Here is a 25,853-nt window from a genome sequence, read left to right on the forward strand (position 1 = left end):
GGGAGCTCAGTGGGGTCTGGGGTGAATTCCTCCCATCTCCCTCCTGCTGCTGGCCATGTCCAGTGGCCATCCTGGAGGGGTTTGGTCTCTCCCCTTTGCCAGGAAGGGAAAGATGGTGTTAAATAAGGTGGTATCTCACTGTTCCCCCCTGATGGGCTCAGCTCTCCGTGCCTGTTTGGGGCTGTTGGAGAGGAAGAACCTGATGTCCCCTCCTGTCCCTTCCCACCCTTCCTTCTCACAGCCCCTTTGTCAGCAAGGATCAGGATTTTTTTTTTTTGCCCTTTTTTTTTTTTTTTTCTTTTCTTCCTTTAGAGGAAAATTCCATTGTGCTATTTTTAGTGGTGACAACTTGGCTTCTCCCAACAACTTTTATTCTGCTGCTGACGGGCGCAGGGGGGGCATGGCTGGGAATGGTCCTGAGGTGCCAGGGATGCAGAGGGCACCAGGATGGCTGGGAATGGTCCTGAGATGCCAGGGATGCTGAGGGCATCAGGAACCTCCAGCTCCTAAATCCAGGCTCTTCATGAGGGCTGGATGAGCTCCTGGATCAGCTCCTTGCTGGGAGCTGAGGATGTCACCTCCATGCCCAGGATGTCACCTCCATCCCCTCCATCCACCAGAGTGTGGAGGAGGCCCCTCACCAGTGCCCCCCTTCCCAACTGGGAGCTCCCAGGGGCATTTTTGGCTCCCTGGTCCTCAGCTGTCAATGGCACAAGCAGCAACTGGCCTGCTGGGTTTGCTCTGCTCCCCATGCAAAGTGATACCCCAGGCGTGTGTCTGTCCCTGGAGAAGTGGCTGTCTGTCCTGGAGCTGTGCAGGAGGTGGACACAGGGTTGCTTCCATGAGTTTTTTGGTTTTGTTTATATTTTTATGTGTAATTTACTGTGGGATGTGGGTTGCTCTGGGGATGCATCTCAACACAGTGAAAGAGCCAGGGATTCACGTGCCTGTGGATGAGGGAAATCTCCTTTCTACCCTGAGTTTCAGGGAGCTTCCCCCTGGTTTTTAGGGGGAGATTTAGCTCCTGTAGCACATCCTTGCTCTGTTTCTCTCCCCTTCCTCTGGCAAAGCTGAAATGCTGTGTGGCAGCCCAGGCAGGATGATCCTGCACCGTGTGGTGGGTCTTGCTCAATCTGCTGGGATCTTTCCAGAGAGGGACTGGGGAGAGCAGGATCTACCTCCATGACAGCACGTTTCAACACTACTGCTGATGATTATATTACTATAATTATCGTTGTCATTATTATCTCTATTATTTGATTTAACAGAAGTCCTGGTCTGTGCCTGGTGGACACCAGTCCTGCTGAAGGGCAGCAATGAGCAGGTCAGGCACTTGGATCCATCCCCCTTGGATGGCTCTGCTGCCAAAAATTCCTTTAAAACCAGTAAATCTCCTTTGGAGCTTGGTAAGCCCCTTGCAGCCTGGGTGAGGTGAACATGTGGCAGTGTCGGGGCGCAGAGACAGGAGGGATCTGCTCCCCATCTGCTCCTGCCTCTCACCTGGGAAATATTGGCATTTTCCCAACATTTTATGCCACTTTTCTGATGGCTGGGTGGCTTTTCCCACCAGGATGGGAACCCATCTCCCCCTGCCTTAAATCCCATTGTGTTTTTTTTATTATTTTTCCTTCCCCTCCCAATTCCCTCGAGCACTCTCCCTGCTGGAAATATCCCCAGGACACACAATCTCTGCAATGGGTGGGAAGGGGATGCCGGGGGGCCCTGCTGGTGCAGGGCAGTTGTTTGGCTCATTTGCACAAAAGGGGGGTGGCCTCAGCCCTGGGAGGCTTTCATCAAATAAGGAAACATTGCCAGTGGTCAAAGGGCAGAGGAGTCCAGCAGGAATGCTGGGCTGGGGACAGTGCCTGGAGCCGCTGCGTGCCCCGATGCCACCCAGCTGAGCAGCAGAAGATGAACTTGGAGAAGTACAAGAAGTTCTTGGATGGGCTGGGCACCCTCAGAGGTATTTGTGAGCCACGGGCAGGGGGAGGCTGAGCAGATGGGTGCCACCATCTGCCATCGATCCCTGATTGAGGCAGACCCAGGGGGAGCTGCTCCCAGGGCTCCTGCACTTCTCTCTTTTGTCCCTTTGGAGCTCTGGGGCAGCTCAGGGAGCCTGGGGAAGCTGCTTGGCAAATAACTGGGAAGTTTTGAGCTGAAATTTCTGCTCCAGGCTGCTGTTGCCATGGGCGGGGGGCTGATCCTATTCTGCTGAGCGTGTTTTCTCACTGTTTGGCTGTGGGTGCATGGTGGCACCCGGGTGCAGATCGCTGTTTTCCCACTTCAGTTCTTTCTGAAGCTCTTTGCCAATGCTGTGCCCTCTCCTGCTGTCCCTGGAGAGGCAGCTGGGACACCCGATCGTGCAGGGCTGGCCCCTGGCAGGTGGCTGGAGGCACGCAGCCCTTGTCCCACGGTCACCAGCCGCGAGCCCGGGCTGTGGGAGAGCAGCTCAGCTTACCTGCACCTCTGAGAATGCTTTTTCTCCCCTTTCTTTCTCTATTGTTTTATCCTGCCCTGCTGTCAGAGGAGCTTTTTTTTTTCCCTCTGGAATTCCCAGCCAGCCTCAGGAGTTCTGCTAGAGGGAGAGGAGAGCAGCAGGCACCTGGAATGCCATTCCTGTCACCCAACAATGCTGTCATTGACTTGCCCCTTTTCACAGCAAGGCCTCAGCTGGGCTTTACCAGCTGATCCCATTGTATAACAAAGGTGAATCAATTCCATGTTTAATTTAGCAGGGAGCCAAGGGAGTTGTCACCAGCGGGCTGGCACTGTCCCCACCCTCCCGTGCTGCTGCTGTGAAGGGTTAATCCCTCAGCTCTGTGCTGACAGCTGCCCTGAGTTATCGAGTCTGGGAGGAATATAATTCACTTTCTTATGCTGCCCTGGTGTCCATCATGCATTTTTCCTGAGCCTCGCTGCAGCTGGCACTGGGAATCAATGTAAGAGGAGCCCCGAGTGGCCATGTGCTGCCTGGGTGTGGTGGCAGCTCTGTCCCCTCCATCTCCAGCCCCTTGGCAGCCAGAGCAGGGATGGCTGCTGGCTTTGGGTGTAATTTGGGTGCCATTGAGCCGCACTGTGTGTTTTGGGGCTGCTGCTGAAGCTTTCCCAGCCCCATTTCCAGCTGCAGCTCGGTGAGCTCCCGTTGTGCCTGCCACAGCGAGGTGCAGGCAGCCAAGATGACATTATTAATCGTGTTTACAAGGTGACTGCTTGCTGGAGCTGAGCTGGCAGCCTTCCCCTCTCCAGGTGCTGCCCAGAGCCCTGCTGGGAGCCTTGGCTCCTGTGCTGGCTCCACATCCCAGAGCTCGTGGCACTTTGCGTTCCTCCAGCCCGGAACAAGGACATGGGACATGGGTGGCACATCCCCCATAAGCCCAGTCTGTGGGTTTTTCTCTGTTTTGCTGCCTCTAGAGCCAGCGATGACGACTTTGTCTGTCACCAGCTGTGTTTACCACAGCCCTTTGTGGTTTTAGTTCGGTGGGGTGGAGACTGGAAGTGTCCAACCTGGTCTGGTGGAAGGTGTTCCTGCCCTTGGGGCTGAAATGGCCTTTAAGGTCCCTTCCAACCAAACCAGGCTGGGATTCTGTGCTTGGAGGAGGCCAAATGCTGCTTGAACCAGCACAGTTTGAGCCCTTTCACACTGCTGGGGGGCTTCCCAGTGCATCCAAGCACAAAAGGGGTGCCCACAGGGAGTGTTTGGCTCTGTGGTGCTCACTGGCGAGGGGATGCTGTGCCGTGCATCCTGCTGTCACTGCTTGGCATTGCCATGGATCTAAGTGTGCTCCCAGCACTGAGAACAGCCAGCCCAGCCTGCCCTTGAGCTACAGGGCTGGAGGAAAACAAGGTTTTATTGCCGGAGAGGTTTCTTTTCCCTTCTCCCCCCCTCATCTCTATTCATCTCCCCGGGGAGGTGGAGGCAGCAGTGGATATTGGAGCTGGGAGTGTTTCATATGTAAATGCTCGTGTGTGTAAGTCCAGGCCCCTGACCCCCGGCTCCGTGCCAGCATCCATCCCTGTCAGCCCTCCAAGGGGCTTGGAGAGCGTCCCAGTGCCCCCAGCTGGGTTGGGGCAGGGGGGCCCTGCCAGATCCCTGTCCCCATGCCAGGGACAAAGGGCCCTGCCCCGGTGGGTGTGGGGTCACCCAGACTTTCCACACAGTTTCCATCTTGAGTTTCGCAGGGCAGTGTTGGTCACGGCCCTGAAGTGACCAGATCCTTTGGGCTTGGCTGAGGAAAGCCATTAGATTACAAATTTATTGCTGGGTTAATTTTACCAGCGAGCTCGGGGCCGGCTGGTTTCGCTTTCTGAGGAGTTTTGTTGTTTACTTGGTGGCCGGCTCAAACCTGGCATCTCCTGGGCCCTGGCCATGCATTGCCAGCTAATCTGGCTCCATCTGACCTTGGAGCTGCCACGTGCTTTCCCCAAGGGAACCAAGCTCAGATTTTCCCCTGTGACCAAGGAGTGGGTCCATGTCACCTCACCGTGCCACATGTGCCCGCAGTGAGGAATTTTGCAGCTCCGCTGAGTTTCTGCTGTTTAAAACGAGGGATTTGGGTGTTAGGTGCTGCCTGAGGGATGTGTGGGGTCAGAGCACGAGGCAGGAGCAGCATCCTGCCCTGCTGTGTGCCACAGTGGTGCCACAGCTCGTCCCCTTGTCACTGTTTGCTTTCGTCCCAGCGCGTGGTGGCTTCCCCGAGGAGCAGCCGGGGCCGCCCAAGGTGGCCGGGTGTGATAAGAGATCCAGGGCCAACATCTTCCCTGGGTGGAGGCCCTGGTGAGTTTTGGCTCTGCCAGCCCTGTGTATGAGGAGGATGGGGCTGGTGTCTCCTGGGAAAGGGTCAGGGACACTTTTCCAGCACGGCCACCCAGTGAAGTGTCCCCTGCCAGGCAGGGACACTCCCAGGCTGTGCCCTCACTGAGGATCTCTGCTGATTTACAGCTTTCCCACCGCTGCTGTGTGGTGCCAGGGATGGTTTTAGCCCCAGAGAGGTCCGGCTCAGCCCTGCTGAGGGAATCTGCTGGGCCTGGGCCAGGCTGGAGGGGTCCGGCAGATCTGGGGCTTGAACGGAGCGGCCAGAGCAGTGTTAGCAACTGGATTATTTCATTTGCTTTTTAACAGGGATTAAGTTTCTCTGCAGGAGAGCAGGTCTCTAGGGAACAGAAGTTTTGGGCTCCTGCCTCCCCCTTTTTTTTTTTAATCCTGCATTTCTCTGTGCTGCTGCACGCCAAGGCCAACTGGCCGGGAGCTGGCGGGAGCAGCTGGGATGAAGCATCACTTTAGGGCCCAGCACAGCCATGACCTGGGGTGTGACCGAGTTTGGAAGGACCAGGAGCAGGTCCTGGGTGCTGTGGGGAGGCAGCTGGGTGGGTGCTGTGCTCCTCAGACCCCCCTCTCCAGAGCAGGGTGCTGGGGCTGGCTGGCACAACAAGCCGCCGCTGCTTCTCCCGCCTCCCGCCCGGTGCTAATCAGGTTTCACACTGCTTAGTTTGGGACATCTAATGAGATCAGGGCTCAAGGTTGCTGCCTGCCCTCCATCTGCAGAGGAAGAGGAGGGAATCGGCTGCTTCCTTCTCTTTGACCTCCATTTCTCAGAGCAGGCTTTGCACATCTCCGGCTCCACCACCGCTGTGTTCGCAGCCTGGCGAGGCTGGGGAGACCCTGAGCTGCTTTTTGGGGCTCACCTGGGGACCCACAACTTTCTCACAGCACCTTGGGCAGAAGGTGCTGTTTTGAGCTGCCCTTTTGGGGCTCACCTGGCGAGCTGCAGGCAGAAAAAAGGTGGGGACCCACAACTTTTTAACACCGCCTTTATTTGTGGGGAGCAGGATGACGCCACCATGAGAGCTGCTGGCCATACCCAGGGCACAGCCCTGCCCTGACCCCAACACCCCCGTTGTGTGGGGCCTGTGCAAACACAGCAGCCCCCAAACAAAGCCCAGCCAGTTCCCACTAACCCAACATTTGCCTGTTTCCCCCGCTGCCAGGCAGCCTCTGCTTGGCGTTGGAATAACGAGAGCCTCTCTGCGGAGACACCGGCTCTTTTGTTAGCTGGCAGAAAAGGAGTTTTGATGCCGGCGGCCATCCCTCCGCCCCCCGGCTTTCCTGCTCCCTAAGCCGCTGCTGTGGGAAGTGCAAAGCTTGGACTTGAGCTGCTGGGGATGATCCCAGTGCTTCCACTCTGATCCAGCTCTCCACGGTTCTCCCAGGGCTTGGCGAGCAGCTCTGCACCCTGAGCAGCCACAGCACAACAGGGTCTGCCTCCTCCAAGAGAGGGGCTGGGGTCTGGGACTTCATTTGGGGGATTTTTCCACCATTTGGGAGATTTTTCCAGCATTCAGGACATTCCTGCTGTGGGAAGTGCAAAGCTTGGACTTGAAGGATGATCCCAGTGCTGTGGTTCCCATCCAGCTCTTCACTGCTCCTCTGAGCAGCCACAGCACAACAGGGTCTGCCTCCTCCAAGAGAGGGGCTGAGGTCTGAGACTTCATTTGGGGGATTTTTCCACCATTTGGGAGATTTTTCCGGCATTCAGGGCATTCCTGCTGTGGGAAGTGTAAAGCTTGGACTTGAAGGATGATCCCAGTGCTGTGGTTCCCATCCAGCTCTTCACTGCTCCTCTGAGCAGCCACAGCACAACAGGGTCTGCCTCCTCTAAGAGAGGGGCTGAGGTCTGAGACCTAATTTGGGGGGATTTTTCCAGCATTTTGGGGATTTTTCCAGCACTCAGAGCATTCCTGCTGTGGGAAGTGTAAAGCTTGGACTTGAAGGATGATCCCAGTTCTGTGGTTCCCATCCGGTTCCCCATTGCTTTCCTGAGCACCTCCTCACCCTGAGCAGCCTCAGCACAGCAGGATCTGCCTCCTCCAAGAGGGGCTGGGGTCTGAGACCTAATTTGGGGGATTTTTCCAGCATTTGGGGGATATTTCCAGCATTCAGGGCATTCCTGCTGTGGGAAGTGCAAAGCTTGGACTCAAGGGATGATCCCAGTGCTTCCACTCTGATCCAGCTCCCCACTGCTCCCCGAGCAGATCTGCACCCTGAGCAGCCACAGCACAGCAGGGTCTGCCTCCTGCAAGAGGGGCTGGGGTCTGAGACCTCATTTGGGGGATTTTTCCAGCATTTGGGGGATTTTCCCAGCATTTGTGGGATTTTTCCAGCATTCAAGGCATTCCTGCTGCTCAGCTCCTGCGCAAGCAGTGGCAGCGAGTGCAGGATTTGGGATTTGCTTTGCTCTCCTGTGCTTCTCCCCTCTGCTGGGCTTTCCATCTCTGGTGAGGAGGTTTTCTTTTTTTGCCGGTTTGTTTTTTCATGGCTTTCTCCCCTCACTGCCGGGGTGTGCTGGGAATCCCTGAGCTGCTGTTTACCCAGCCGTGGAGAGGAGACGGCGGCGGCTCTGTGGAGGTGTCCCCGTGGCCGGAGGGGCAGGGAGGGACCCGGAGATGGCATCGCCTTCCTCCTCCTCCCCCGGCCTGGGAAAGGAGCCACCTCTCGTGTCAGCACAGGCCCCTGGGAGGGCGTGCAGACCTGTGTGTCCTCTTGCACGTGGGTGTGCGAGCAAGCCTTCCTCTGCCCAGGGCTGGTGCTGCTCCCTCCCAAAGAGCTCGCGCTGTTTTCTGCCGGAGCAGCTTTTGCTGTTCCTTGTGCATCCCCATCCTCTTCCCTCCCAGCATTTCCAAGTGCATCCAGGATGGCTCCAATCTCTCTGTGCAGCTTTTATCTGTCCCTGCTCCCTCCTGCCCTCCCATGCAGGACGATGCCACCGAGTCTGTGCCAGCTCCAGCGCTTTCCGTGAATTTCATGGCATCACTCAGCAAGCAGGAGCTGCCAGCGTCCTCGGAGGGGTGACAAGGCAGGGGAGGCTTCCCAGAAGTGGGAAGCGATGAAATAATGCCTGAGCTGCTGCGTCAGCAGGATCCCAGCAGCCTTGGGATGGGAGGTTTGTCATGCTGGGAAAGCAGCGGTGAGATCACCCCCCCTCCAGCATGACGCTCATCCCGGGCTGCAGGGAGGCTTCCAAAGGGCAGGCAGGGCTGGGAAGAGTTGGATTGAGATGTGTCCAGGCTGGATTTGTGTGCACGTGGCTCTTGGACAAGGGATCTGTGTTAGGGATCTGCTGGGATCTGTGTTAGGGGCTCAGGGAGAGTTGGATTGAGATGTGTCCAGGTTGGATTTGTGTGCACGTGGCTTGTGGGCAAGGATCTGCTGGGATCTGTGTTAGAGGCACAGAGAGAGTTGGGAATGAGATCTATCCAGGCTGGATTTGTGTGCACATGGCTCGTGGGCAAGGGATCTGTTTTAGGGATCTGCTGGGATCTGTGTTAGGGGCATAGAGAGAGTTCCAAAGGCCAGGAAATGCTGGGGAGAGTCAGATTGAGATGTGTCCAGGCTGGATTTGTGTGCTCGTGGCTCTTGGACAAGGGATCTGTGTTAGGGATCTGCTGGGATCTGTGTTAGGGACACAGGGAGTTCCAAAGGCCTGGAGTGCTGGGGAGAGTCAGCCTGAGATGTGTCCAGGCTGGATTTGTGTGCTCGTGGCTCTTGGACAAGGGATCTGTGTTAGGGATCTGCTGGGATCTGTGTTAGGGGCACAGGGAGAGTTGGGAATGAGATCTATCCAGGCTGGATTTGTGTGCATGTGGCTCATGGGCAAGGGTCTGTGTTAGGGACACAGGGAGAGTTCCAAAGGCCTGGAGTGCTGGGAAAATTCAGATTGAGATGTGTCCAGGCTGGATTTGTGTGCATGTGGCTTGTGGGCAAGGATCTGCTGGAATCTGTGTTAGAGGCACAGAGAGAGTTGGGAATGAGATCTATCCAGGCTGGATTTGTGTGCTCGTGGCTCGTAGGCAAGGATCTGCTGGGATCTGTGTTAGAGGCACAGAGAAAGTTCCAAAGGCCAGGCAGTGCTGGGGAGAGTTGGATTGAGATGTGTCCAGGCTGGATTTGTGTGCACGTGGCTCGTGGGCAAGGGATCTGTGTTAGGGATCTGCTGGGATCTGTGTTAGGGGCACAGGGAGAATTCCAAAGGCCAGGAGTGCTGGGGAGAGTCAGACTGAGATGTGTCCAGGCTGGATTTGTGTGCACATGGCTCGTGGGCAAGGTTCTGCTGGGCACAGGGAGCTGGATCACTCTGGGGGATGCATGGAGGTTTGGACACCCTGCTGGAAGTGCTGCTGGCTCTGGATGCCCCAGGAGAGCTGCTCAATCTGGGGCACCAAAAAGTGAGCCCCACCAAGGAAAGGAAGGTGATGCCTTCAGAATGCCAACTGCTCTTCCTGCAGGAAATGTGGGAGCCTCTTCCCGATCCTGCTGTGTGGGGAAAGGTCTCCTCCTGAGTTATTTTTGGGGTTCTCCAGGCCCTGGGTTCTCCTGTTGGTTCTGTCCATCTCAGTGGAGTCCTTTGGATGGCGCCCGTTGGGATGTCACATTCCTGTAGACCCCATAACTGCTGTGTGCTGGAGGATTTGCCCTCCAGCCTGGCAGCAGGAGTTCATGCTGCTGGGGAATGATTAAGTCATGAGCAGGTGGCCTCCAGCTCAGCTGTTTGCCTTTGCAGGATGAAAGCCACAGGAATGATGTTTGCTTCCAGCCCTGCCTCGAACCTTCTTATCCTGCCCTCCATTTCTTTATCCCACAGCAAGGGGGTCCTGGGGTTTCTTTCCCACGTCCCCCACAATTCAGCACTGCCAGCCCTGCTGTGGGAAGGGAAGTCTTGTCTTTTTTAAAAGATATTATTCTAATTTTGGTGCCCAGACGTCTGCTGGAAAAGGGAACATCTCTATTCTTATCAGCGGAGCTTCCTTTCCCTCAGTTCTGATTTTACCACTGATGGTGCCTGGGGGGGTTCCAGGGTTTCCTCCCATCCCCTTCTCTCTCCCCTTGTTTGGCTGACCTTTGGAAGCTCCTCTGTGAGACATTTGCAGGCAAATATTGATTTGTGCTGCCCTCACAGTGCAGAATGGGGGGAGTGGTGCAGCACAGCCCCCAGCCCTGGCTGGGATGGAGCTGCTCTGCTTAATCCAGATGGACCCCAGCTCGAGCTCCCACTATTCCTGGTAAATTGGGTATACAGTGGAGGGATCCTCAGAGCCAAAATCCCTGTTTGCACAAACCCCCTGTGTTTGGAATGTTGGTTTTCCAAAGCTCCACAAGAGCTTTGCTGTCTGTCTTTCCATATTTTTGCCGCACTGGGGTTGGGTGGTGATGATCCAGATGAATCCCAGCTCGAGCTCCCACTATTCCTGTGTAAACTGGGAGCAGTGGAGGAGTACTGAGAGCCAAAATCCCTGTTTGCACAAACCCCTGTGTTTGGGGTGTTGGTTTTCCAAAGCTCCACAAGAGCTTTGCTGTCTGTCTGTCTTTCCATACTCCTGATTCTTGCTGTGCTGGAATTGGGCGGTGATGATCCAGATGAACCCCACCTCGAGCTCCCACTATTCCTGTGTAAATAGGAATAGGTGAGGGGATGTGGAAATCCCAGTGGAGGGATTTTCAGAGCCAAAATCCCTTTTTACACACACCCCTGTGTTTGGGACGTTGGTTTTCCAGGGCCTCAAGAGCTTTGCTGTCTGTCTTTCTATATTTTTGCTGCACTGGGGTTGGGTGGTGATGATCCAGATGAATCCCAGCTCGAGCTCCCACTATTCCTGTGTAAACTGGGAGCAGTGGAGGAGTACTCAGAGCCAAAATCCCTGTTTGCACAAACCCCTGTGTTTGGGGTATTGGTTTTCCAGGGCCACAAGAGCTTTGCTGTCTGTCTGTCTTTCCATAGTCCTGATTCTTGCTGTGCTGGAATTGGGCGGTGATGATCCAGATGAACCCCACCTCGAGCTCCCACTATTCCTGTGTAAATAGGAATAGGTGAGGGGATGTGGAAATCCCAGTGAAGGGCTCCTCAGAGCCAAAATCCCTATTTACAAAAACCCCTGTGTTTGGGACGTTGGTTTTCCAGGAGCACAAGAGCTTTGCTGTCTGTCTTTCCATATTTTTGCCGCACTGGAATTGGGTGGTGATGCCCAGTGCTGGAGTTGGGTGTTGATGCCCAGGGGCCAGCACGGGACCCCTCGGGCTTTTCCCTGTCCCTCCCATCAGGAATGTGGCCGCGGGGGGATGATGAAAGCCAGAAGGAAATGCTGAAGGTGGGGAATGTGCCCGCTGTGCCAGGAGCCGGCTGGCGAGGGCTCCCCGGCCGTGCCCGCACACGCTCCGGGTGATTCACCAGGAGGGCAGGGATGGGGAGCAGGAGCCCAGGAGAGCTGGGCAGCGTCAGGAGCTGTGACCTGCCTCGTTCCACCTTGTTTTTAATAGCCCGGATCAGAAGAAACGTCATCTTTGTTCTGGCTTTCCTTTCCCAAGGCTGCTGGCGCCGCGGGCAGGGTGGAGCGGGGCGCTGCCCGTGCTTGCCAGGCACAGCGGGCACGTGCGGCAGCCAGGGATGGGCCTTGCTGAGCTGGCTGGCTGTCTGTCTGTCTGTCTGTCCGCAGCTGCCTTTGCTGTGGTTTGCCAGGAGGGTGTGATGCTGCGGAGGGGGGGAAGAATGATCTCAGCTGGGCTATGGAGGGAGGGATGTGCTGCATCCCCTGCGTGTGCTGCATCCCCTGCGTGTGCTGCATCCCCTGCGTGTGCTGCATCTCCTGGATGTGCTGCATCCCCTGCGTGTGCTGCATCCCCTGCGTGTGCTGCATCCCCTGCGTGTGCTGCATCCCCTGCGTGTGCTGCATCCCCTGGTTAAGGGTTTTAGGAGCTGTGTTTGTTCCAGCCCTGTGCCCCCAGACAGCCCCTCTGGAAGTCCAGACAGACTCCTGCCCCATGGTGATGCTATCTCAACCCACCTGCCCCATGGTGATGCTGTCTTTGATTTATCAGCACACCCCTGATCCAAATCCTGGACTCTCCTTCCCCTCCTGCTGGTTGATTTTCAGCCGCTGCCATAACTGACTGAGATTTGCTCCTAAAGCTCCCAGAAAGGAGGAAAAAAACAGCAGAAAGGGGAAAAGCTTTGCTGAAGAAGCACGACAGGAAACCTGGCTCCTGTCCTGCAGTCACGAGTTTGTGCGTGCTCAGCACTGCTGCTGGACAGGCCCTTTACCTGCTGTGGGATCTGGGGTGCTGCTGGGCAGGGTGGGGTGGCCCTGGTGGACCCTTTGGGGCAGAGATGCCCTGCAGGGCACTCCCAGCTGCTCCCATGTCTCATTTTTCCTGCTGCAGGCAATGGAGGGGCTTTGCTGGGTTAGGCTGGGGGGCACTGGCAGCACCCCCACACACCTGGGCACAGGTAGAGCCCCAGAGCAATGCTTCACCCCAGCTCAGTGCTGCGGGGTGCCAGCTCTGTCTCTGTCACAGCCATGCCCACTCCAGCGTTTCCACAGTGCCACCTGGCTGCCACCTCCCCGGGCTGGGACACGGAGCTCACGGAGCTTCTGCTGCTTTCTGCGAGCCCACAGCAGGCAGGGCAGGAAGGAGCAGCCCCCAGAGGCTTTGCCCACAGCTGTGCCAGGGTGCCTCCATGCCCTGAGCGGTGCCAGGGCACGGGACTGTGCCCGGTTCCTGCCCAGCAGCTTCCCTGGTCATATAAGGAGATGCCGGAGCCGGGAGCTGAGGCGGGAGCTGATCTCTGTCGCCTGAGCATTACTCACTGGGGAGGCACATGGAGGGGGGAGGAACAGCCCAGGACACCCAGAGCTTGCCATGACTCAGCTCCAGGCAAGGGGAGTGAAGGCATCCAAAATCTGAATCCCCCCAGCTGCCCCATGGGGGACCCTCAACCCAGGTGGGGGCAATACCCTAAACCCAGTGCTGGGGTCCCGCCATTCTGAGCGGTACAAAATGCTGCCCAGGGCACCCTGTGGAACAAGGGGGTGCCCTGCAAGGTGCAGACCCCGCTGTGGGAGGGCAGGGCCTCTCCCCTCCCCAAATTCCTGCGTGGGCAGGAGATGTGTCCTCTCCCCACCTCTTTCCTTTTCGGGCAAAGCCGCCTTGCAAGGAACTAAAAATGAGCTGTTTGTGTTTTGGGTGCTCGCGGTGGTTTCCATGGCAGGGAGGGGGGGGTGTGGGAGCTGGTGGCTGCATCCGGGGCTGGGTGGTCCCCAGAGCTTGGCAGAGTCATCCCAAAACTCAGCATTGGTTCCTGACACCCCCTTCCTGCACTATCAGGCGCCTCCTTCCTGCCCTGTCAGCTTCCTGCAGTGGGGGAAGGAAACTGGGGTGATGGGGTTAAACTGGGGGGATTTGGGATCACAGGAACCCCCAGGGTGTCCTGATGCAGCAGAGGGATGTATTGATATAAACATCAATATATATATCAATGTATAAAAATATATATTTATATATATTGTGTATATATATAGATATTTATATATTATATAATATAATTTTATTTATATTTATACATATAAATATATAATATATGTAATATATATTTACATGTATTTATATATACAAATATCAATACATTGATATTTGTATATATCATGCATATTGATATAAATATACATTTATATAAATATATTCAAAAATTCAGCTTGGTGATCCTTGTGGGTCTTTTCCAAGTCAGGGCCATTCTGCGATTCCATCCAATTCTATTTATATGCACAAAAAGAAGTAAAAAACCATATATTTACATACAATTATATATATTTTAAGAATTCCTTTCACCCAAAGCCTTCTCCAGCTGCAGCAGCTGGCAGCGCTCAGTGCATTTTATCATCCCCTCTGTGCAGGAAACACCCGGGATGCCCAAGAGCAGCTGAGCCCCCATGGTTGCAGCTGGGGTGAGGGATGTTGGAAACCAGCTCCAGCTTCCCTCGCCCTTTTCCTGTGCCACATCCCAGCTCCACCACGTCACCAGCTCCCATCTGCCTTGCACGAGGCTCTTTGCCCCTCTCAGGCTGGACCAGGGGCCCATTTATGGTGGCCTCGTGGTGGGTCATTCCTCCTGCAGCTTTAACAGAAAGCAGACCTCTTTGGGGGGAAAACTATGCCAGGATATTTTTCATCCAGGGTATTTTTCATCCAGGCAGGGATGGAGCTCTGGAGAATATATTGCAACAGCGCCGAGCCCCGGGGTAATTCTGTATTTTTTTTTATCACCCATTTTGTTGTCTCAAAAATATGGGGGCTGCAGGAACCCCAGTGAACGATGCAATTATAGGATTATGAGATGATTGAATGGAAGGGACCTTAAAGATCATCTCATTCCATCCCCTCTGCCATCCAGGGTGCTCTTCCACCATCCCAGGGTGCTCCAAGCCCTGTCCAACCTGGCCTTGAACACTTCCAGGGGTCCAGGAGCAGCCACAGCTGCTCTGGACATGCTGTGCCAGGTTTTGGAATGTTTCAGGTGATGTTTGGGTCTATCAGGTTTTGCTTGATATTGTTTTTTTGTGTGCCTGACTAGCTGGTGGTTGTTGGGTTTGGAGAACTGTAATTTACCACTCGGGGTTGTAAATATCGTATAAATTTCTGTTTGCACCTGGATGAAAAACTGGAGCAGGAGTTGTGGGATGACATCTGATGCTGCATCTCCTGGTCAGTAAATCCTGAGCTGGGATTCCTGGCTCTCCCACCAGTAAATCCTGAGCCAAGCTGATGCTCTGCTCTGTGCCACGCTTACCTGAATTCACAACAACCCCCTCTTGTCTGAGCCCTGGGGAGACAGAAACAGCGAAAAACGCGCCTTTAATTCCGCACAGCCTCCACCCAAGAGCCACTTTCTCCCCGTGGAGCTGCGTGTGAGGGGCTGTGAGATGAATCCAGCCTTTGTGGGAGCCTCCCCAGCCCGTTTGTTTGCCTGTGGTTACAGGGGCGGAGGGGCCGGGCAGCACCGGCTGCTCTCGGTTTCCCCGCGCCGTTCCTGGCACTGCTGGCAGCGGAAGCGTTTCCGAACAGAACCGAAACCCCGAGTAACGCCCAACACCGCGGTGCAAACCGTTAGTAAACGGGGCTGGGCTGCACAGTGTGCCGTGCTGAGGGCAGGCAGAGCAGCCAGCACGGGAAGGGTGGGGGAATTCACAAACCTCTGCTGTCAGAGCATCTTTTGGGGTGTTTCCTCACGGTGGGATGTTCTTAGGTTATTCACAACATCCAGGGAGGGTGATGGGGATGTGCTTGTGCTCCTGAACCCCAGAAAGCCAAATTTTGTCTCTCCCCCACCCAGCCATAAGAAGGATGGAGGAATGCACAAACCTCTGCTGTTGGAGCATCTTTTGGGGTGTTTCCTCATGGTGGGGTGTTCTTACGTTATTCACAACATCCAGGGAGGGTGATGGGGATGTGCTTGTGGTCCTCAACCCCCAGAAAACCAAATTTTGTCACTCTCCAACCCAGCCACAGGAAGGGTGGGGGAATGCACAAACCTTTGGTGTTAGAGCATGTTTTGGGGTGTTTCCTCACGGTAGGGTGTTCTGATATTATTCAGAGCATCCAGGGAGGGTGATGGGGATGTGCTTGTGGTCCTCAACCCCCAGAAAGCCAAATTTTGTCACTGTTGCTTTCACCCTGTTGCTGGGTGGCACAGTGTGCCATGCTGAGGGCAGGCAGAGCACCCAGCACGGGAAGGGTGGGAGAATTCACAAACCTTTGGTGTTAGAGCATCTTTTGGGGTGTTTCCTCACAGTGGGGTGTTCTTACGTTATTCAGAGCATCCAGGGAGGGTGATGGGGATGTGACTGTGCTTCTCAACCCCCAGAAAGCCAAATTTTGTCTCTCCCCCACCCAGCCACAGGAAGGGTGGGGGAATTCACAAACCTTTGCTCTTAGAGCATCTTTTGGGGTGTTTCCTCATAGTGGCATGTTCTTACATTGTTCAGAGCATCCAAGGAGGGTGATGGGGATGTGCTTGTGCTCCTCAACCCCCAGAAAGCCAAATTTTGTCACCGTTGCTGGGCTGAGTTTCCTGCAGACAAACAGGGCTGGATCCAGCCCGGGATCCTCTGGAATTGCTGTCTCCATGTCCCGGCTGCGCTTGGGCACCTCCGGCTGCTGCTGGCAGGGGACGCTGCTGACTGTCACCCATCCGGGAGGGGGTCACTGAGGATTTGTGCCTGTCCCAAACCCCCTTTGGTGAACTCAGGGGCGTTGTGGCGGTGCCTCCCCGGCAGCTGCCGCCGCCGATATCCCCTCGGCCGCGGCTCCCTCGCAGCGGGGCTGGGAATGGATATTGAGGAGATGACGTTCAAGCGGGGAAGGGAAGGAGGGGGGGGGAACCACAGCGAAGTTTGGCCGCGAGAACTCCGAGGAAAGATGTTTGAGGCGGCCTGACGCTCGCTTTTCTCCCTTTACCCGCCCCCTCTTGGAGCTCCCAAATCTCCCAGTCCCAGCGGCGCTGGCTGTCCCAAAGCCCTGCCAAGCTCCGGGGACAGGACACGGCCAGAGGCGCACGCAGGAAGTTTTGGAAGTTTCTGCTCAGCCCCCATCCACCCATCCATCCATCCCCTCACCCTCCCGGCGATGCTGGGCTCCAGCAGGAGAAGGAAACTCGAAGCCAGGAGTGGGTTAAGGGGCCGGGAATAGGAAGCGATGCCTCTCTCGGAGAGCTCCTATCTGCCACCCGCTGCCTTTGTCCTCAGCCACGTCCTGGGCATCGCCGGCGTCCTGTACTGGAGGAGCCGGAGCAGGGAAGGTAGGGCAGGGAAAGGGGGGATGTTTGGGGGGGCACGGAGTGCTAAAATGGCCGGCATGACCTGGCACGGGTTGTTGTCCCTCCCCAGGAGCCGTGGCAGCGACAGGGACAGGCGTGGCTGTGGGGAGGAGGGAGGAGGACACGGCGATGGGGAGCGCTCAGTGGGCTCTGAACCCAAATGGAGCTCTGAACCCAAATGGGGAGAATTCTAGAACCTAAATTTGGCCTCACCACCCATTCTGGGCCTGTGTGGGGCTGGGGGTGACCAGGATGAGTGGGGATGAAGCTGCTTTTTGTCTGGCACAATCCCACCACACGTGGCTGGGGTTCTGCCTTCCCTTGTGCCCCGGTGGCTCCCTGTCCTGTCCGTGACTCTGTCAGTTCCCAGCACCAGCAAGAAACAACCCCGGGAGCTTCTCCCTGGACCTGGCACGGCCTCTCCGAGCAGCTGGGGCTGACCCTGCCTCAGTTTCCCAAAATAGGGCCCGCACATGACAGCTCAAGGAGGGCAAGGATTCGTTTCAGGGGTGTGTGATAGCTCCAGGCCCCAGACGGGGATTCGGTAACGCCTTCTCTCCGTCCCCGACCTCTTCTTCCCCCTGGGATTTGTTTGTTTTGATTCCTCGCTCTTTCTCTCCGGGGCCGTGCTTGTTTTCGCCGTGCCTCCGCATGGGGCCCTTTCCCCGCGTCCATGACCGATTCCCTCTTTATTCTCTCTTTTCTTTCCCTTTTTTTTTTTCCATGCAAAGGGGCGGGACTGAGCAGCCGGGCAGCGCCTGCAGGATTTTCCCTGGATGCTGCTTTTTGGGATCCACTTTTCCTTCCTCCCTCTGAGCTGCACTGGGGGAGAGGGAGGCTGAGAGGGGATTGCACAAATGTCCTGCAGAATGCGCCCTGTCACCCACTAAACCCAGCCTTGCTGCAATTCCTCCTGCTTAATTTATCTCCATGGCTGGGCAGTGTTGTCCAGGGATGCTTTTGGGGACCTCTTAGGGGAGTTTTGAGGTTTATCTCTTCCCCATGATGATCTGCTCCTTCATTCTACTTGGAGGGATGTTCCACCCCAAATCCACCCCTTTTTGAAGAAATCTTGGAGTTGGTGTTGCAAGCAGCAAGTATATTCAAAACTTTTTTTTTTTCACTGCTTTTCCCAGAAAAGTGAAGGTAAAGCCCAATCCTGGAAGACCCCCACCCCCAAATCCACCCTTTTTTAAAAAAAATCCTGGAGTTGGTGTTGCAAGCAGCAAGTATATTCAAAACTTGGGTTTTTTTCACTACATTTCCCCAGAAAAGTGAAGGTAAAGCCCAATCCTGGAAGACCAGAATAATTTTGCAGCAGGTTTTTTTGCTCTGTGACGCTCTGCTGAGCATCTGCCCTGCTCTCCTTTGCATCACCACATCTCAGGTGTCTCCCTCATTAAATATCTGGGTGTTGGATACTTTTCCACCGCAGGTATCTCCTGTGCATTCTTCCAGGCTGAATCAGGCTCCGTTTCCTCTCCCTGGGTGGAAGGCTCTGTAAATCCTGCCCTGTTGGCTCTGTTGTCATGATGGATTATGTCAGCTCTCAAGTTGGCAGCCAGCGTGTTTTAAATACCTTGTGCTCCTCAGCCAGCCAGATTTTTTTTTGCATATCCCCCCCTCTCAGAAGCGCCGGGTTCAAAAAGCCCCCTGCACATTCTCGTTCTTTGCTTGTTTTGAAGGGGAAGCTCTGGGTTTAAATGCTTAAAAATTTGGAAAATGTTGGCTTTTTAAGGTAACCAACCCCTCCTTTAGGCCATGGTTGGCTCATATTTAATCCTGCTTTCACATTGGGTGTGGGCTTGGAGATATCCTTGAGATCTCTGTGATATCAATTTGTGCCTCAGTGCCCCTGTTCCTTTGGGTTCCTTTGGGATCCCCATTTTTGGGGATGCAGAGAGCTGAGCTCTGATGGGAATTGTCTGTGCAGGGCCTTGTGCTGGTTCTGGGAGGGTTCTCTGGCACCCAGCACCTGTGGGAGCCATGGAAAGTGCCTGGGGATGCTGAGCTCCAGCAGGATGGGGAGATGGAGATTTTCTGTCTGTGGGGCAGGAGGGTTTTCCCTATTTCCCTTCACTAAGTGAGTTTAAGAGCAGAGGAAAACCCCCCAGGACTCACCTTCCCCTTGTGCAGCCACCAATGCCCCTCAATCCTCTGTGGGGGATTTGTGCCTCAGTGTCCCTGTTCCTTTGGGTTCCTTTGGGATCCCCATTTTTGGGGATGGGAATTGTCTGTGCAGGGCCTTGATCCCCATTTTTGAGTTCTGATGGGAATTGTCTGTGCAGGGCCTTGTGGTGGTTCTGGGAGGGTTCTCTGGCACCCAGCACTTAGGGGAGCCATCCCTGTGATGATGGAAGGTGTCTGGGGATGCTGAGCTCCAGCAGGATGGGGAGTGGGAGTTTTTCTGTCTGTGGGGCAGGAGGGTTTTCCCTGTTTCCTTTCACTTGGTGAAAGGAAAACCTCCCCAGGCCCTTGAGCAGCCACCAATGCCCCTTGAGCTTCTGTGGGGGATTTGTGCCTCAGTGTCCCTGTTCCTTTGGGATCCCCCATTTTTGGGGATGCTGGGAGCTGAGCTCTGATGAGCAGTGTTGGGAGAGGAGGTGGGGAGGGAATTAAACCACGTGTGACCCCTGTTCATGGCCTCTGCTTGCTGCTGATGCTCCCTCAGGTGAGGGACCTGAGGCTCTGCAGTCCGTTCTCCTGCCACTACCTTGTCTTTGGAGTGGGACAGATTTTCCTTTCCTTTTCCCCAAAATCTTTCCTCTGTTCCCGCTCTCCCTGCCTGCTGAATGTCCCTGGATGGTGACAGGGTGGATTTTTGGTGGCTGAGACCAGCAAACCTCTGCTAGACCAGGGAGAGAACGAGCATGGAGTGGGGGATTGCAACAAGTTATTTGTCAGGGTGACTCTGGAAAAGATTAGCTGGGCAGAGATAAGCTTGCAATGCCTTAATATTGTTAGTAAGCAGTAACCAGCATTATTATTAGCTCAGCTGATAGCACGGGCCCCGGGGCTGGGGAGGTTTAATCTGGTGAGAGCCCGGGAACCATCAGAGGAGGTGAATCAGGGCAAAAAAAAACCAGGAAAACCTCCAGTTTCTGCAGGACATGGGAACAGGGATTTCATGGAGCCGCCTTTGGGCTGTGGGCACTGCTGGGATGCAGCGTTGGAGTGACAGTGGGACCCGGTGTCACCCATGGTGACATCCACGGTGACATCCACGGTGACATCCATCCCTCCTCTGTCCCGTGCGATGCTCGGGGGCAGCAGCGCGGCTCCTCTCGCCCTCCAGGCCGGCAGAAGGGCTGCAGGGCGATTATATTTAGAAGAAGAGGAAGAGAGGCGCTGATAAGGCGGCCCCCGTTATCTCCCCGCGTGCCGAGCTCCGGGACCGGGACATGATTTGGGCACAAGCCTCGGGCTGGCGGACGAGAACAGCCGGGCATTGTCCCTCCCGTCCCTGGTGCAATTAGCTGGAAAACAAGAGGAGGAAAAACAAGCCAGGAGCGGGACCGGAGGAAAAATAAGCCAAGAGCGGGGCCAGCAGGCAGGGCAGTACCCGGCTCTGCGGGACCAGCCCGCTCCCGCATCCCCGTCCCGCATCCCCATCCCGCATCCCCATCCCGCATCCCGCTCCCACATCCCGCTCCCACATCCCGATCCCGCATCCCGCTCCCGTTTTCCCGTCCCGCGTCCCGGTCTCGCATCCCGGTCTCGTATCCCGCTCCCGCATCCCGATCCCGCTCCCCGCTCCTGCATCCCGGTCCCGGCTGCGGGAGCCGCTCCGCGCTCGGCATCGCTTCATCCCCACGAACCGGAGAGAGCAGCAGCTCTGCCCTTCGCTGCCCGGAGCGCTCCGAGCTGCCCTGCCGGGGTTCGGGAGGGTTCTGCGGAGCCGGGAGCGGAGCGAGGTCGGTCGGCGGCGATGGCGCGGAGGAGGAACGGGCGCTGCCCGCTCTGCCGGGGGCACCGGGGGTAGGAAGTGGCTCGGTGGGAGGAGCTGTGGCCCTGAACTCATCCGTCCGCACCCGCCGGGGTCGGGCTCGGCCAGCGGGAGGTGCCGGCTGAGGACCCGTGCCCGGTGCTCCGGTTTGAATCGCCATCCCGGGCCGGGACCATGGAGAGGCGGCTCCTGGCCGGGGAGAAGCGGCGGCTCAGCGCCTGCCTGGTGTGCCGGATGTGCTGCATCGGTCAGTACCCCCTCGCTGCGTGCCCGGGGACACGGGCTGCATCCATCCCCATGGGCTGCACCCATCCCCACGGGTTTTATCCATCCCCACGGGCTGCACCCATCCCACGGGCTGCACCCATCCCCACGGGTTTTATCCATCCCCACGGGCTGCACCCATCCCACGGGCTGCATCCATCCCCACGGGCTGCATCCATCCCACGGGCTGCATCCGTCCCCACGGGCTCCATCCATCCCCACGGGTTTTATCCATCCCCACGGGCTCCATCCATCCCACGGGCTGCATCCATCCCCACGGGTTTTATCCATCCCCACGGGTTTTATCCATCCCCACGGGCTCCATCCATCCCCACGGGCTGCATCCATCCCTGGTGGGCACTGGAGTGGGGAAGGGATGCGATACTGCGGATCTGGAGGGGTCTGGTGCAGGAAAATCCCTAAAAACAGAAGTGGGGGTGACACAGCTTCCCCTGCCCACTCCATCAATCCCCAGTGGGCACTGGAATGGGGAAGGGATGTGATACTGCGGATCTGGAGGGGTCTGGTGAAGGAAAATCCCTAAAAACAAAAATGGGGTGACACAACTTCTCTGGAGTTGGGAAGGGACGTGACACCGCGGGTCTGGAGGGGTCTGGTGAAGGAAAATCCCTAAAAAACAAAAGTGGGGGTGACACAGCTTCCCTGGAGTTGGGAAGGGATGTGATATTGCTGCTTTGGAGGGGTCTGGTGCAGGAAAATCCCCGAAACCAAAAGTGGAAATGACACAGCTTCCCCTGCCCACTCCATCAATCCCCAGTGGGCACTGGAATGGGGAAGGGATGTGATACTGTGGATCTGGAGGGGTCTGGTGCAGGAAAATCCCTAAAACCAAAAGTGGAAGTGACACAGCTTCCTAGGCTGGCACCGGCAGCCCCGATGCTCCTGCAGCCGTGCCAAGGCTGGAGCCCGGCGGGATGGGAAGGGAGGGTGGATGTGGCTCTGCCCACGGGTGGATTTTGGCTCCTGGTTCCGTGCAGTGCCCTGGGGACGGAGGGGGACGCAGGGAGGGGACGCCTGTGTCACCCTGTGCCACGTGTTTGGGGGAAGGCACGGGGTGGGTGAGGAAGAGGAAGAGGAAGCACCGTTGGGTGGTGCTTTGCAGTCTGCGTGGATGGAGACGTGGGGAGGTTTCCCCAGGATTTCTGGGGCTGTGCAGGGACCCCCAGTGATCCCCCCCAATCCCAGGAGGGGGTTCTGGGGCTGTCCTGGGGAGCTTGGCCTGGGAAACGTTGGTTTTGTTTTCCTTTTTCTCCATTTTTGACTTAAAACCAAAGCAAGGGGTGCTGCTGCCTGGTAGACCCCGATGCCAGAGATGTGTTTTGGGTGAGCAGGGCTCATCCTTTCCTGAAATATCCATGGGATCTTCTGGTCTGGACATGCAGTGCTCAGGGTTGTGTGCTGTGGGTTGGTGCTGGGGATCTCTTTTTGCTCCATGATTATTGTGCTCCATGGTTTTTGTTGAATCCTGCTGGACCCAGCGCTGCCCTGAGCCCCCCTCACTGCCTGCGGAGCTGAGTGGGACCCCCCTGCCCTGTGGGACCATCTCATTTAGCCTGTTTGTCTATGTTTTTCCTCTGGTATTGTTTTTTCATGGAGCAAAAAGTCTCTCTAGAGCTCCCCCATCGCTGTTGGCATCACCACAAATGTCCCATTCTGTCCCCCTGGCACCCCTGGGGGTGGCACCCACATTGTCACCCTGTCCTGGCAGCACTCAGAGCTCCCAGTGCCCGGCCAGGGCTGAGCTGTGGGACAGAAATAAACATTAAATCCTGGCAATCCAATGAACCAAAAATACAGGGGCAGAATAAGCTGCTAATTGCACGCCGGGCCAGGACCTGTGATGGGACATCTGGGGGTTTATGTAACACCCTAAAACCTTCCCAGAGTGGGCAGGGGAAGGGGGGGACACCTTCCTAAAATCGGGCAAACCCCCCTGTGCTGCCTCTGGAGGAGATGAGGAGTCACAGAGAGGGTGAATTCTGGTTGTACCCATCCACGCTGCTTTCCTTGAGCATCCTCATTCTCAGCAGAGAAAAATAAAAGGTGTATTTTGGTTCTGGCTGTCATTTCCCTGCCCTGGGGGCGTTCTGGAGCCTCCTGAACGGCCCCATCCCGCAGCATGCCCTGAATAAGCTGCCTCTGTTCCCCGTGCCCTGCGCTGGCACCGCCGGCGATGCCTCTGTCTCTTCCCCTCATTTCAAAACCGTTTGAGTTTCTGCATGAGAACCACTGACCAAGAGCTGCCTTTGTCTCCTTTTGACAGATGAACGGGACAGAGTCCAAAAGAAAACCTTCACTAAATGGGTCAATAAACACTTGATGAAGGTAAGAGTCGCGGATTTTGTTGTAAAGTCACTGAAATGACCATCCCTCTGCCTGCTGCAGCTCAGGACTGGCAGATAAATGACTTTTTAAGGGTTTTTAAGTTTTTTTTTAATGCCAGCGCTGTTTGTTTTGAGTGTTCATGTGAGTCAGAGCAGAGCAGGATGTGCTGGAAATGTGCTGGAGCCTTTGGAGGGCACTGTAGCATCACCACAGATCCTTTTATTGCCTGGGCACCTGATCCTTGATTAGCATGAGATTTGTGCATCCTGGGGGAAAGGATGGGATCCTGAATCCCCCTTTCATCCCCTAGCCAGGAAAAATGGTCATTTTTTGCCTTTTGAAGGATGCTCCAGGTCCAGAGTTTGTTAAGCAGAATTAACGTGGCACCACAAGGTGCTTCCTGCCTTCTTAGTTAATGCTGGGTGGGTTTTAATTAATTCTCCATTTACCAAAAAAAAAAAAAAAAAAAAGAAAAAAGGAAGAAAAAAATATGGTTTGAGCACTAAGTGTCCCAGCTGTGTTTTCCTGCCAGCTTTGCAAAGCTCTGTGCCAAGCTTTGGGCTGCTTCCTAAACCTTGCAGAGGAGGGGAAAACAGAGAAAAATGGGAAAACAGAGAAAAATCTTGAGGCTGCTTGGGGGAAATATCCAGGGATTCCCAAGCGGGTGAAACCCCAGGACAGGCTCTGGGTGTTGGGGGAAGAGAGGCTGCACGTGGTGCCCATGGGAGCTGGCTTTGGGGAGGAATGTGAGGAAAAGTTAAATTCAGGAGTTAAAATCATGGGGTTACCTGGGGTGCAGATGGTGCCACAGTTGGGTTTTGTGTGTGGAATTGGCAGCAGCTTCTGCCAGGCCCTTTGGGAAGGGGGAGGCTGCTTTTCCTGGTCATAATATTGCTTTCTCTGGTCATAATTTTGCTTTTCCTGGTCATGATTTTGCTTTTTCTGGTCATAATATTGCTTTTCCTGGTTGTGATTTTGCTTTTTCTGGTTGTGATTTTTCTTTTCCTGGTCATGATTTTTCTTTCCTGGTGATAATTTTACTTTTCCTGGCCATGATTTTCCTTTCCCTGCTGATGATTTTCCTTTCCGTGGTGATGATTTTACTCTCTCTGGTGATGATTTTGCTTTCCCTGGTCATAATTTTGCTTTCCCTGCTGAGGATTTTGCTTTTCCTTGTCGTGATTTTTCTTTTCCTGGTCATGATTTTGCTTTCCCTGGTGATGATTTTACTCTCTCTGGTGATGATTTTGCTTTCCCTGGTGATGATTTTGCTTTTCCTGGTCATAGTTTTCCTTTCCCTGCTGATAATTTTGCTTTCTTTGCTGATGATTTTGCTTTTCCTGCTGATGATTTTGCTTTCCATGGTCCTAATTTTCCTCTCCCTGCTGATGATTTTGCTTTCCATGGTCATAATTTTGTTTTTCCTGCTGATGATTTTGCTTTCCCTGCTGGTGGTTTTCCTTTCCCTGCTGATGATTTTCCTTTCCCTGCTGATGATTTTGCTTTTCCTGGTCATAATTCTGCTTTCTCTGGTCATAATTTTGCTTTCCTTGCTGATGATTTTGCTTTCCCTGCTGGTGATTTTGGCATCACTGATGGTTTTTCCCCTCCCCAGGTGCGCAAGCACATCAATGACCTCTATGAAGACCTGAGGGATGGTCACAACCTCATCTCCCTCCTGGAAGTGCTGTCAGGAGTGAAGCTGGTGAGTCCCCAGGGCCGGGCAGGGATTCTGGAATGCCCCTAAACCCCTCTCCATCCTCTCCCTGCTCCCCTTCAGCCATCAGCTGTCTTTTCTCACCCCATGGTTTCATTTCAAATGTCTGTCATTGTTTTTTTTTAAATTATCATGAATATTATTATTTATGATAATAAATACCGTATTCAACACGGTATTATTTTTTTAAATTATATGTTATATTTTATATTTTATATATTATATTTTTTATTTTATTTTATTTTATTTTATATTTTATATTTTATATTATTTTTATTTTATTTTATTTTATTTTATTTTATTTTATTTTATTTTATTTTATTTTATTTTATTTTATTTTATTTTATTCTACTTTATTTTATTTATTTCTACTCAAACCCCTGTTCCCCAGGCTGGTCTCTCACCTGATCATGGTGCCTTGGGCAAAGCCCTCTTCCTACCAAGTTTTACACACCTTCCCCTTCCAGATGTGGCTCCATATTTAAAATCATGGAAAAACAGCAGAATTTGACCAAAAACTGCTTCTGTGGCAGCGTGGCCAGCAGTTTATCTCAGATGTGGCACTCGTGCTCAGCTCCTGGGTTTGTAGCATCACTGGTGCCTGGAGCATCGTGGATTCCCCCTCCTTCCTCCTCCTCCTCCTCCTCTTCCCTCTGTGACTGACACACTCCCTCAGCTCTGGGAAGATCCCCATTGCCGTAGCACAGCAGGAATTATTTTAGTTTCCCCCAAAAATAGGATCTGGGCAAAGATCTCCCACATCCCTCCGGAGACGCTGAATCCGCTTTTGCGGGGGCTGCAAACTTGGATCGCTCCACTTGTGATCCAGACAGCTTTCCAAAAACCCAGGAGGAAATTCCACTCTTGGAGCCCAGGGCGTGCTGGAGACTGAGCCACCTTCACCCCGTGCTGCTGCTGTGTTTTATTTTTTATTTCTGGGTGTTTC

General features: G+C 54.7%; 2 protein-coding genes across 14 annotated transcripts in view; one reads left to right on the forward strand and one right to left on the reverse strand.

Moving 5' to 3' along the window:
* MACF1 (microtubule actin crosslinking factor 1) overlaps positions 1-25,853 on the forward strand; it is a 155,071-nt gene that overhangs the window by 14,718 nt on the left and 114,500 nt on the right. For 8 of the 13 annotated variants that reach the window (XM_074555820.1, XM_074555821.1, XM_074555831.1 and 5 more), the window contains 2 exons: positions 23,129-23,190; positions 24,806-24,895. In XM_074555820.1, the coding sequence (XP_074411921.1) occupies positions 23,129-23,190; positions 24,806-24,895 (152 nt within the window). Of the gene's footprint in view, positions 1-1,821; positions 1,964-16,291; positions 16,617-20,739; positions 20,828-23,128; positions 23,191-24,805; positions 24,896-25,853 lie in introns of those variants that run through there. The other 5 variants (XM_074555815.1, XM_074555818.1, XM_074555828.1 and 2 more) reach the window with 4 other exon arrangements.
* Positions 17,914-20,755, reverse strand: LOC141731323 (uncharacterized). The gene is made up of 2 exons (XM_074555834.1): positions 18,756-20,755; positions 17,914-18,155 (listed from the first exon to the last, which is right to left on the reverse strand). Exon 1 carries the CDS (start codon positions 20,738-20,740, stop codon positions 19,760-19,762), a length of 981 nt encoding a protein of 326 aa, XP_074411935.1. The 5' UTR covers positions 20,741-20,755; the 3' UTR covers positions 17,914-18,155; positions 18,756-19,759.

This window comes from Zonotrichia albicollis, chromosome 20, assembly GCF_047830755.1.
Source record: "Zonotrichia albicollis isolate bZonAlb1 chromosome 20, bZonAlb1.hap1, whole genome shotgun sequence".
Taxonomy (NCBI): Eukaryota; Metazoa; Chordata; class Aves; order Passeriformes; family Passerellidae; genus Zonotrichia; species Zonotrichia albicollis.

Coding starts and splice junctions, on each gene's coding strand:
- LOC141731323 (XM_074555834.1), bottom strand. CDS start 20,740: ATGGCGATTCAAACCGGAGCACCGGGCACGGGTCCTCAGCCGGCACCT.